The sequence below is a fragment of the Canis aureus genome, chromosome 7 (genome assembly GCF_053574225.1).
Source record: "Canis aureus isolate CA01 chromosome 7, VMU_Caureus_v.1.0, whole genome shotgun sequence".
In the NCBI taxonomy this organism is placed as follows: domain Eukaryota; kingdom Metazoa; phylum Chordata; class Mammalia; order Carnivora; family Canidae; genus Canis; species Canis aureus.
Window position 1 is genome coordinate 40,097,986 of NC_135617.1, and position 13,635 is coordinate 40,111,620.

The following is a 13,635-nucleotide window of genomic DNA, read 5'->3' on the forward strand; positions in this document are numbered from 1 at the left end:
GTTTGGGGCTAAGCCTATACCAGCCCTTGTTATGCAGAGTTTGTTAAAAAAAGATCCTTTATATCAGTTTTATCACCTATTTTTTTCTTATAAGTAACCAGATAGTATACACAAAATAAAACCCAATTATTAGAATTTTTTTCAATAACACACATCTTGAATAAATAAAACATTTTCACATTACAACAGATCTTGTGAATCATAGAGCTTGTATGGAGATGGTGAAAAACTAGTCCACTTGAGCTTTTAGTAGGACCAAGAATCCTTATAGAATATGTATTTTATTTTCTAACTCAAACACTATTTTATAAATAAGCTACATCATAATATGGCTTTAATTTTTTTTTATTTTTGTCTTTCATTCATTTATTTTTAAAATTTTAATGCCAGTATAGTTAACATACAATGTTGTATTAGTTTCAGGTGTACAATATGGTGATCCAACAATTTTATACATTACTCACCGTTCATCATGATAAATGTACTGTTAATTCCCTTCATCTATTTTGTCTATCACTCATGTTTTCTCTGGTAACCATTAGTTTCTTTTCTAGATTTAAGAGCCTATTTCTTAGTCTGTCTCTTCTTTGTTTTGTTTCTTGAATTTTATGTATGAGTTAAACCATATGGTATTTGTCTTCCTCTGATTTATTTCATTTATTTTATACTCTCCAAATCCATCCATGTTGTAATGAATGCTAAGATTTCATTCTTTTTTATGGCTGAGTAGTATTCCATATTATAATTGTGTGTAATGTAATGTATATATGTAATATATATAATGTATATAAGTTCTATTCTTAATTTTTTCAGATTTTATTTATTCATGAGAGATATATAGAGACAGAGGCAGAAACATAGGCAGAGGGAGAAGCAGACTCCTCACAGGGAGCCTAATGTGGGACTCAATCCTGGACCCCGGGATCACGCTCTGAGTCATAAGGCAGATGCTCAACCACTGACCCAACCAGGTGCCCCATCTATTCTTAATTTTTTATTTTTAAATTTTTTTTAAAAAGGTGTTATTTATTTATTCATGAGAGACAGAGAGAGAGAGGCAGAGACACAGGCAGAGGGAGAAGCAGACTCCATGCAGGGACCCCGATTCGGGACTGGAACACGGGATTCCAGGATCATTCCCTGGGCTGAAGGCCGGCACTAAACCACTGAGCCACCCAGAGATCCTCCTATTCTTAATTTTTAAAAGAACCTCCATACAGTTTTCCTCAGTGGCTGAAAAAGTTTGCATTTCCACCAACAGTGTACAAGGGTTCCTTTTTCTTAGAATTCTAGCCAACACGTGTTGTTTCTTGTGTTTTTAATTTATCCATTCCAACAGGTGTGGGTTATATCTTATTGTGGTTTTGATTTGCATTTCCTTGATGATTAGTGATACTGAGCATCTTTTCATGTTTCTATTGGTCATCTGTATGTCTCTTTGGAGAAATGCCTGTTCATGTCTTCTGCCCATTTCTTTGGATTATTTGTTTTTTTGGGTATTGAGTTTGATAAGTTCTCTATTTTTCAATACCAATCCTTTATCAGATATGTAATATGCAAATATTTTCTCCCATGCAATAGGTTGGTTGTCTTTGAGTTTTGTTGATGGCTTCCTTTGCTGTGCAGAGCTTTTTATTCCCAGTGGGCTGTTTCTAGCTTATGCCAGTATAAAAACGTTGTCATTAATATAGTACCAAATGACTGTTTTCCTCTTCTACAACTGCACCTTAAAAGCAGTACAACCACATCCATTCAACCAAAAGATAGGGCAAGTGCTCTTCTTTTTCTTAAAGAAACTTATTTTGATTTATAGGCTGGTGCATTTTAAGCCAAACAAACAAAAAAGGATTTTCCAATGTTTGTGATACACATGGCACAGTCTTAAATGAGAAAAAAAAAAAGAGGAAATCTCAATAGTCTATTTTTGCTTCTGTTTCTTTTGTCTCAGAAGACCTATCTAGAAAAAGAGTTGCTATAGAAGGTGTCAAAGAAATTACTGCTTATGCTATGCAGTATGCTATTACTATGCTATGCTATTACTGCCTATGCTCTTTTCTGGAATTTTTATTGTTTCAGTTCTCACAGTTAGGTCTTAATCCATTTTGAATTTATTTTTATATATGGTGTAAGAAAGTGGTTTAGTTTCATTCTTTTGCATGTGGCTGTCCAGTTTTCTGAACACCATTTGAAAAGATTGTCTTTTTCTCATTGCATATTCTTGCCTCTGTCAAAGATTAACTGGCTATATAATTGTGGGTTTATTTCTGGGCTTTTTATTCTATTCTATTGATCTATGTGTCTATTTTTGTGCCAGTACCAAACCATTTGAATACTAAGCTTTGTAGTATATCTTGAAATCTAGGATTGTGATAACCTCCAGTTTTGTTCTTCTTTTTCAAGATTGCTTTGGATATTCAGGGACTTTTCTGGTTCCATAAAAACTTCAGGATTATTTTTTCTAATTTTGTGAAAAATGCTGTTGATATTTTGAAAGGGATTGCATTAAATCTGAGGATTGCTTTAGGTAGCATGGAAATTTTAACAATATTTGTTCTTCCATCCATGAGCATGGAATATCTTTCCATTTGTTTGGATCCTCTTCAATTTCTTTCATTAATGTTTTATAGTTTTCAGAGCTCAGGTCTTTCACTTCCTTGGTTAAGTTGATTCCTAGGAATTTTGCTATTTTTTATACAGTTGTAAATGGGGTTGTTTTTTTAACTTTTCTGTTGGCTACTTCATTATTAATGTACAGAAATGCAGTGGATTTCTATGTTGATTTTGTATCCTGTAACCATACTGAATTCATTTACCTGTTCTAGTCAATTTTTGGTGGAGTCTTTGGGATTTTCTATATATAGTATCATGTCATCTGCAAATAGCAAACAGTTTGCATCTTCCTTACCAACTTGGGTGCCTTTTTTTTTTTTTTTCTTGTCTGAGTGCTGTGTCTAGGACTTCCAGTACCATGTTGATAAAAATGTTGAGAGTGGACATCTTTGTCTTGTTCCGGAGATCAGAGGAAATCTCTCAGTTTTTCACCATTAAATACTTGTTCAAGGTCGGTTTGTCATACATGGCCTTTATTATATTGAAATATGTTCCTTCTAAACTTACTTTGTTGAGGGCTTTTTAATCATGAATGGATGTTATACTTTGTCAAATGCTTTTTCTGCATGTATTAAAATGATCATATGTTTTTTATTCTTTCTCTTGTTGATGTGATATATCACATTGATTGATATGCAAATATTGAACCACATTTGCATCCCAGGAATAAATCCCACTTGGTTGTGATGAACGATTTTGAGATTTTTTCCACCTATATTCATCAGAGATATTAGCCTGTAGTTCTGTCTCCTTTTTTTTTTTTTTTTTTTAATAGTGTCTAACTGCTTTTGATTTTAGGGCAATGCTGGCCTCATAAAATGAATTTGGAAAATTTCTTTTCTATTTCTTGCAATAGTTTGAGAAGAGACAATATTAACTTTTCTTTAAATGCTTGGTTTTAAATTCTCCTGTGAAGGAGTCTGGGCCTGCATTTTTGTTTTGGGGGTTTCTTGATTACTGATTCAATTCCATTGCTGGTAATCGGTCTATTCAAATTGTCTAATCCTATTACAGTTTGGGGATTTATAGGGTTGTAAAGAATTTATTGATTTCTTCAGTTGTCCAGTTTGTTGGCATATGATTTTTCATAATATTCTCTTACAATCATTTGTATTTCTGTGATGTCAGCTTTTATTTCTCCTTTTTCATTTGATTTTGTTTGAGTTCTCTCTCAATATTTCTCTCCCCGCCCCCTCTTTGATGAGTCTGGCTAGAGGTTTATCAATTCTGTTGATGTTTTCCAGAACCAGATCCTAGTTTCACTGAACTGTTCTATTGATCTTGTAGTTTCTATCTCATGTATTTCTGCTCTAATATTTTTTATTTTCTTCCTTCTGCTGCTTTTGGGTTTTGTTTGTTCTTTTTCTAGCTCCTTTAGGTGTAAGGTTAGGTTGTTTATTTGAGATTTTTCTTGTTTCTTCAGATAGGCCTGCACCGCTATAAACTTCCCTCTTAGAACCACTTTGCTGTATTTCAAAGATTTTGGACTGTTGTGTTTTCATTTGTCTACATATATCTTTCAATTTCCTTTTTCATTTCTTGGTTCACCCACTCATTCATTTTTAGAAGCATGTTATTTAACCTTCATGTATTTGTATTTTTCCACATTTTTTTCTTGTGGCTGATTTCTAGTTTCATAGCATTATGGTCAGGAAAAGATCCATGATATATGACTTTGATCTTTTTTAATTTGTTGAGACTTGCTTTGTGGCCTAATATGTAATCTATTTTGGAGAATGTTTCATGTGCACTTGAAAAGAGTGTGTATTTTGCTGTTTTAGGATGGAATATTCTGAATATATCTGTTAGCTTGATCAGGTCCAATGTGTCATTCAAAGCAATTTCCTTGTTAATTTTCTGTTTGGATTATCTATCCATTGATGTAAGTGGGTATTAATGTCCCCTATTATTATTGTATTACTATCAATTACTTCCTTTATGTTTGTGACTAGCAACTTTATGTATTTGGGATCTTCCATATTGGATGCATAAGTATTTACAGTTGTTATATCTCCTTGTTGGATTGTTCCTTTTATGATTATATAGTATTCTTCTTTGTTTCTTGCTAGTCCTTGTTTGAAAGTCTAATTTGTCTGATACAAACATTGCTATCTTTCTTTTCACTTCTGTTTGTAAGGCAAATGCTTTTCTATTCCTTCCCACTTTCAATCTGCATGTTTCTATAGGTTTGAAATGAGTTTCTTATAGGCAGCATATAGGTTGGTATTTTTCTTTTTCCATTCCATCACTCTATATCTTGATTGAGCATTTAGTTCACTTACATTCAAATTAATTATTGATAGGTATGTGCTTATTGCCATTTTGTTACTTGTTTTATGATTGTTTTTGTAGTTCTCTGTTCCTTTCTTCTCTTGCTTTATTCTCTCTCAGTTTGCTGGCTTTCTTTAGGGATATACATGGATTCCTTTCTCTTTATTTTTTGCATATCTATTATTGGTTTTTGATTAATGGTTACTATTAGGTTTATACATAACGTATTATGCATATAGTAGTCTATATTAAGTTTATGGTCATTTATGTTTGAAGCCAATCTTTACTTTTTTCCCCCTTACATTTTTGGTATATGATGATATACTTTATATCCTTTTATTTTGTGAATCCTTTGACTGATTTTCATAGATATAATTGATTTTACCACTCCTGTGTTTCCTACTTTTCTTACTCCTACTTATGATCTTTCCTTTCCAGTAAACATTTCTTGTAGGGCTGGTTTTGTGGTCATGAATTCCTTTAACATTTGTTTGTTAGGAAACTCTTTAACTCTCCTTCTAGTGATAGCCTTGTTGGATAGCATATTCTTGGCTGCAGGTTTTTTTCCCTTCCATACTTTGAATATATCATGCCACTCTTCACTAGTCTGCAAAGTTTCTGCTGAAAAAAGTCAACTGACAGCCTTGGGGGCGGGGAGGGTTCCCTTGTATGCAACTGTTTTCTCTTGCCGCTTTTAAAATTCTCTATCGCTACTTTTTGCCATTTTAACTATGATGTATCTTGGTGTGGACCTCTTTGGGTTGATTTTGCTGGGGGCTCTCGTTTATCCTTGACCTGGATTTCTGTTTCCTTCCTCAGATTCAGGAAATTTTCAACTATTATTTCTTCAAATAGATTTCCTGTTCCCTTTTCTTTCTCTTCTCCTTCTGGAATCCCTATAATGTGAATATCATTACACTTGATGATGTTGCTGAATTCCCTAAGTCTATTTTTATTTTTTATTATTCCTTTTATCTCTCTTGTTCAGTTTGATTGTTTTTCATTACTCTGTCCTCTGGGTCACTGATCCTTTCTTGTGCTTCCTCTTGTCTATGACTTATTCCATCTAGTGTATTTTTAATTTAAGTTATTGAGCTCTTCATCTCTGATTGCTTCCTTTTTATGTTTTATAACTTTTTGTTAAGGGTATCACTGAGATTTTCCATGCTTTTCTCAAGTCCAGTTAGTATCTGTACCATTACCATATTCTTTATCAGGCATGTTACTTATCTTCATTTCATTTAGATCTCTGTCATTTTGTCCTGTTCTTTCATTTTGAACATAGCCCTCTGTCTCCTCGTTTTGGGTATTAATTTTACCCTCAAATGAATTTAAGATGCCACACTAAACTGTGAAAACTTTGTAATACTATAATTTTTACATTGTGTATTTTAAAAATTTTTTTTAAAGATTTTATTTTGTAAATTTATTTATTCATGAGAGACACAGAGAGAGGCAGAGACATAGGCAGAGGGAGAAGCAGGACCCTTGTGGGGAGCCTGATATGGGACTCAATCTGGCGATTCCAGGATCATGCCCTAAGACAAAGGCAGAGGCTCAATCACTGAGCCACCCAGGTGTTCCTACATGTGTCTTTTTAGAGAACACATCTGATATTTTTCAGCCTCGGGTTCTGGGCTTAATTCTGTTCTTGGGGGAGAAGTTAAGGAGACACAGGACACAGCACTCAACCTTCAGAGGGCAAGCTCTGTGCCTGGACCCTGCTCTTGCAATAACTTATTCCTCTCTCATTGCCATCTGCCCACAAAAGTTCTGAATTAATCTCAGTGTGCTCTTAGTTCTTTCAGTCCCTCTAGAAACAGCCCACTTTGCTCTCATTAGGCCTGTAAGAGGTTCCAATCCCCAACTTTGGTACTTGCAGCAGGTGCCACTCTCTAGCACTGTTGCGAGGATTCCCTGAATTGTCTTCCTACCTACACGCCACGTGCTGCTGAAAGTTACATCTCTTATGTTCTAATTGCTGGTCTCGACTTCCTCCCTTGCCTTTGGAGACAACTTTCTGAAAGGTACTGTTGTGTTACAGTTAATATTGTTATTGTTATTGGCAGCCATTATTTACTAATTTAAACTTTGATCCTTCCATTAGTCTTTAAGATCTCTGAGAGCAAGAGAAGCAGGACTTTTCCCCATTCTCTTAGGCCAGGGTTGAGTGGAGTGTCTAGTCCTGAATAAATAAATGAATATACAGGGAACTAACCACATACTAGGCACTACGACACATGCTCTATACAATTATAAAGAAGTAACTTTACCAATACTATTTTTAAACTGAGGATACTAAGCTAACAGCTAACAAGATAAATTAGCAGATCATTACAGTTAAGTAGATGAGCTAGGATTTACAACCACATCTGTCTGATCCCTAAACCAGCTCACTCTACAAAAATCTCATGATGTCTTGCCACCATGATTGGTTTTTCCTACTCTGGCCTATTTGGCTGATCATCACTGAGCTCTAGTTATGACATTCTCACTGATTTGTTTCCTGTTTCTAAGAGAAAATAGTTAAAAAATATTTTATTGAATATATATATTTGTATGTATAGTATATATATAGATGTGTGTGTGCATGTACACACACACATATTATCTTTATCCACCTATTAATCACCTATCATGATTCTTCCACAGGGGCATTTAGAAAAAATGCACTGTTCAAATATGTATTTGTATAGAATTGTACTTCTGAAACAAAATTGAACTGTTACGTGCATTAGCAATTGTTATTGGTGGCCTACATTCAGGTTACTTTTATGGGGTTTCTCATCATCTACCCATTAGAAAAACTGAAGTCATGAAATTTAGAGATATCTCACTTTTTAGTATTATAGGCCTTCTTTTCTAGGGAAATCAATAATAAATCTATTATTACCTGAGCATCAAATAAGACTTTTAAAGGACCTTTTCATCTGAAAGGGGATTACTAGCCAATTGTTCTCATCCAAAGCAGAACCTTGAAAAACCTTTATAGGCTCATGAGAAATAATCTGCAATACAAAACTGTTGCTATTCTGAGGATGAATAAAACAGCCTATTGTTCTTGAATGGAAACATCAGATAATCTGGGACCATTTAACTTAAAGTTCATCTTTTCCCAGACTTTTCTATTCAAAACATATAAGCTTATTCAAGCTGATTTTTTTGGTATCATATGGTGCATTTTTACTAGAATTTAATTGTACGAATCTCATTTTTTAAGGCATGACCTAGTTCTTTTAAATTCACAGGCTGAAAAAAATGGGTGAAAATAGAAGATAATATATGTGAAAATACAGTTGGAAATACATAGCTATGCTTCACACATCTGATGGCTAATTTAAACAGTGTTGAGAAGGGAATGTATTACATAGTAATTAAAGAAAGAAGGTTTTAATAAGGTATCTAATTTAGAAAGTTCCATAACCAACATCACAACTCACGTCCACAGGCTTGCCATCAGAAGCTCGTGCAGCAATAACAGTCCTTCCACGAAGGTCCACAGTGTCCTTCTCATCTATATGCCGGCTTGCAATTAAATTACAATCCATATAGAGTGAAATGCCCCAGGATTGTATACCAATGCCAAGTTTATGCCATTGGCGATCAAACAAAGGACGGAGTTCTCGATTTTTAAAAATGTAGTTCAACACATCTCCCTCAGCAGCCTGGAACATAAATTCCACCACCTTCTTTCCGCCATCAACTACTATAGAAACCTGCAAAAATGCAAATTAGCTTTAAGTGTTTAAAACAAGGGTTCAAAATTACTAAAGCATACAAATAAAAAATCAGCGATGCACGTTAGTATGATTGAGGAATTTAGTAAAATGTTTTAGATGATACCCATGTCCACCAGATTTGTTAATACAAAAGAACAGCAAACATCCAGCTACAAAAATGTTTTAAATAATGTGGTATTCTGGCAAATGTAATATGCTCCTTTCTTGAGAGAACATCTGAAGGTATATATTTATATGTAAGTGTATATCTAAGTATATATATAATTCTGTATGAGCAATTCAAGAATTAAATGTTACTTAATTTAAAAAGAAAAAGAATAGAATCACTTGTCTTAGCATGCAAACTAAGATTGACTTCTTGAAACTGATAATTTACATGGTGCAGAAAAAAATGCCTTTACATAAAGGATATACTTTTTTCAGTTTAGTTCATCTTCCATCATAAAATTGTGACGGTATTAACATATTAAAAGACCAGTGAAATAAAAAAATCTCAGTGGACGTGTATAGAAATAAACACAAATGTAAGGTGCTAATAAGTAATATTGAGGTTCATCTTTCCCCCTAGAGTTCTTGCACACTCATCTTTCTGCCCAAATGCCATCTTTTATACAAGTACTCCTGGATTCCTCTTCCTCGTGGCCCATTTTAGGAAGCTGCCCCTTTCTATGCTCCCATAGTCCCCAGTCAGCTCTGAGCTTACCTCTACCACTGCACCCGTCACACTGTGATTATGCTGTAGTATATTGTTCTCCTACATGCCATCCCCTTAGACGTTATGCTTCCTGTGAAAGGAACTATGCTTCTAAAAATCTCTTCTCTTTGTCACTAATTAGCATACAGCATGTGTTCAATACCTTTTTATTGGTGGAATCAATATTTATATCCCACCTCTTCACTCACTAAGGACTTCCAAATGAAACAATGAACAGCTTTAAAAATAATACGTATCAGAAATGATAGGACATAAAGAAGTTATTAGTGAGGTGGACTTAGTGGCAATGAAGCAGTTGTGAAAGAAGGGTTGTTTGAGTGTCTTTAGACAAAATGTGAATCATATTACAGATCTCAGCAAGAGCATCCTGACTATGAGAATACTTGCATTTCCCTATTGATGATTCCTCTAAATGAAAGAATATTCAGATGCTAGATTTGCTTCCAAATTTGGGCACACCATTCCAAGATTCACCTGGCATAACCACATAAAAGAAAACTAATCAGCACAACTCTATGGTTCCTTACCTGTGGTATATTCTGCTGGTTTAAAACCTGCCACAGAAACCACCGTTCCTTTTTGGTGCTTCTTCTTACACGAAATATAGTTTCTATTGCATACTCATCAGGAAGGCCTTTGGGAAATATCTTACTGGGAAAGAAAAACAAAGAATTATTGTGAGAAAACTGAAGATGAAAATCTAAGTATGAAGTTCTTTGTAATACAATAATTTTTCCCATAAAAATAAAACAAAGTTTCTTAATGGAATTTTCTAAAGTTTATTATTAAACTAAATTTCACAATGACTTATTAAACTAATGGTCATTATTAAACTAAATTTCAAAATGAACATTACTGTACTGCTTTAAGTAACACTGTTCATTAAAAAGCAAACAAAATGTTAATTCCAATTCCAGTCTGACTCTGTCATCTTTGCTGAGAGTCACATTGAGCTATGAGCTGCTTCAGGGGTGTCTTTAGGAGTCAGCACCATGGCAGAAGGCATCAGGTTCAAAATAAAGAACTACCAGACTGTCTTTTTTGGCAGCTGCTCCCCCAACCAGAACCAGACCAGGAACTGCTGGCAGAACTACCTGGACTTCCACTGCTGTGAGAAGACAATGACTGCTAAAGGGGGTGATGTCTCCATATGTGAATGATCCTGGCATGTGTACAAATCCTTCTGTCCCATAGCCTGAACGTCATCCTGGGACAACTGTGAGGCAGCAGGCACATCTGGGAAGATCTGAACTGGCTCTACCCACCTCTCCTTTGTCTTCCATCCTTTTCTCGGGGTGGTTAAGAGGGACCTGGGTACATGGTGATCCCTACCCTGGGATCCTGAATCATGGCTTAATAATAAATACTCATTGGAAAAATATAAGACTATGTATGTGTAAAAGAGCTGGATGGGTGGTGAAGAAGCCAGGGTAGAAGTAGTACCATGACCAGTAAGAGGGACTTCACAGAGACTGTTTTTTCTATTTTGTTTCATGTCACTAAACTGACCACTTATCTTTCTTTATATCAGACAATAGAGTGAATGACTATATAAAATAGCCTCAAGCCCGTATAGGTGCTAAAGTTTATCTGTATATTTCTCTTTATTATCTATACAATCTTAAAAATTGTTCTTATGTAATTTTTGAACCACATAAAAATAGAATAATAAAAACTCCTGTGAAACTCTTTGAAGCAAAGAAACATTTAATCTATCTCTGTATCATCCACAAAGCCCAAGTGCAGTGCCACCACAGCACCTTATAACTATTTGTTAAATTAATGATTGACTTAGCAAACGAAACAAAGACAAACTTAATTTTGATAGAATTCTTTAATATTTCATAAAACAAAATGTAATTATTTTTCAGTAATTTATAATCTGATTTGAAAATTGAAAATATATCTCTTGAAAGGTTCCTTCTGTGACAAAAAATAACAAAACAAAATACTACTAATATAATGTTAATATAAAATAAATACAGTCTTAAAATAATACACTGAAATAAATTTAGTTATGTTTACAGGAAAATTGATATTTTCTTAGCCTAGGTTTATAATGGATTAAAATCCTTATAATTATTGTATTTTTCTTTCAGTAATTCTTGTTCTACTTTCAAAGCCAAAAGTGATTTTGCTTGCCAAAACTGTATTTTGAAGAAAAATTTCTCTTTTCTCTTTTAAAAACAATACATTACAAAACATTTCAGCTCTTATAGACTATGTTTCTTGTTTATACCACACAAGCACACTTAATGTGACACAGAATAATTTCGCTGGGTCTTGCCAAAGTTTCTATTATAAAAGAGGCCATATTAGATTACTGGTCTGCTACCAGAGAGATATAATGACAGCTTGCCATGTGTAAGATACCCATGCTTGAATATTTTTGAATGAAGTGTAATTTCCTATAAGAAATTCTATACACTGCTTATTCATGATATTCCCATTAAGAAAAATATTGCTGATCCTTACTTGCTGAACTAATTCATATATATATATGAATATATATATATATATATATATATATATATATATATATATACACACACATATATAAATTTTCACTGGGATATTTTTTACCTTCCCTCCATTTTGTACACATTGTATATAGTTCAATACTATACATGGAAAATTCATCCATATAAATTAATACTAACCTAGATTTGAAGAGCTCAAAGTTTAGTGAAATTTAAGTATAATTTATCTTTTATTTCCCATTGTTTACATTTCTTCATATTAATGAAAGTCACCTAAATATTCATGGACAGGTGAGAGCAAAAATATACCAAATTAACAAAATGTTCAATCTAAAATAAATTGTTTTAATGTGACTAAGTAAAAGTCACTGAGAGCTAAATTAAGTCTTTCCAAATTATCCAAAGGTGCCAAAGGAAATTTGCTGCCTGCAGAGTTCTCTTTACACTAGCCCCTGAGAGAGCTAGTTCTAGATATGATCTGGAGTGCCTCTGAAGTCTCATAATTCACATATTTTAGGCTCCTTTGAACTTATAATTTATTTCAATGTTGAAAAAAATCTAAAATGTAGGTTTCATCTGCTCTCTGATGTTCTCTATACGTATAGCAGCCCTCTGTTCAATCATAAAGTGGAAAGAAACACTATTAAACTCTAGAGGAAGTGGCGGAGAATCAAAAGTGGGGCTCCTTATAGAGACCAGCTATGGCAGAAGGCAATGTCCAGATCTGAGAACCAGTGAGTTTTGATCCCACTAAAAAATTGATTTCCTAAAGATCTTAACATTACAGCACTTCCTTCTTAGTGTTAATAGATTTTTAAATTCTCTTTATATTTTCTCTACTTCCTCAATTTTTACAAAGAGCATAAATTGTATTAATGATCATTTATAAAACAACACTACTATTTTCAGGTTAGGAAAAAATAATTCTGTTCTTTAAAGTGAACTATAAATTAATCTGATATTTTTCAAGGTCAGAGATGAGGGGGAATTAACAATAAAAATATTTTTTTCTATTATGGGAGGCAAAAAATCATAGTAGTCTATAACTGCCTATCTAAAGCCTTCAGAATAGTTCAGTCACTGAGGCAATAAGAAAAGATGAAAGAACCTTCAAATGAAAATACACTTTTCCCAATATTTTCTCCATATACTTCAAACAGAATATCTTATTACAAAGTACTAGTACCTATACTTATGAAGTTGGATACAAATGAACATTTTATTAAACATGAAGGAGCTCACCATACAGGACTTTAAGAATAGGCCATATTTGTCTACATAGCCTACAGCCCACATCCTCTAGATATTCTCACTTGATTAATGAAAAATCCTTTGCTGATCAAAATTTATTTAAAGTCTCTTAAAAATGTAAATAAAATGATTATATCTAAAAAAGAAATTTGTATTACAGGAAAGATCTTGGCATGAGATGGAAGAAATATCTAATCATTCTTTGTATGTGTAATTGTTATTAAAAAGGGCTTTACATCCGCTGTCTTTTGTATACATGGTATGAATGTAGATTCTCCCTAACTATGAAGTACTTTTTCTTACAAGCCAAAATACCTAATACTCTACTATTAGAGCTTTCTTCCTCTCTGGAAAATCCTTGTATTTATAAAACATAAGCTCTGTTATTACCACTAAAATAGTCCCTAAAAACTGGTCATATAATACTGACAAATTGTCTAATAATTAATTATCACCTTGGAAAGAATAGAACAGAGATCTATGAGCTTGTGATAAAGCAAGGAAGTTGACAGAGAAAACACAGAGAAGGAGGAATAAATCCAGAGCAGGAAATGCCCCTGAGTTAGAA

General features: G+C 33.6%; 1 protein-coding gene across 2 annotated transcripts in view; it reads right to left on the reverse strand.

Annotated features, from left to right (window-relative positions):
* The window catches only part of COL19A1 (collagen type XIX alpha 1 chain), a 311,746-nt gene that overhangs the window by 261,531 nt on the left and 36,580 nt on the right, over positions 1-13,635 (reverse strand). For both annotated transcript variants that reach the window (XM_077903490.1, XM_077903489.1), the window contains exons 5-6: positions 9,864-9,987; positions 8,322-8,597 (exon numbers count right to left, since the gene is read on the reverse strand). In XM_077903490.1, the coding sequence (XP_077759616.1) occupies positions 8,322-8,597; positions 9,864-9,987 (400 nt within the window). The remainder of the gene's footprint in view (positions 1-8,321; positions 8,598-9,863; positions 9,988-13,635) is intronic.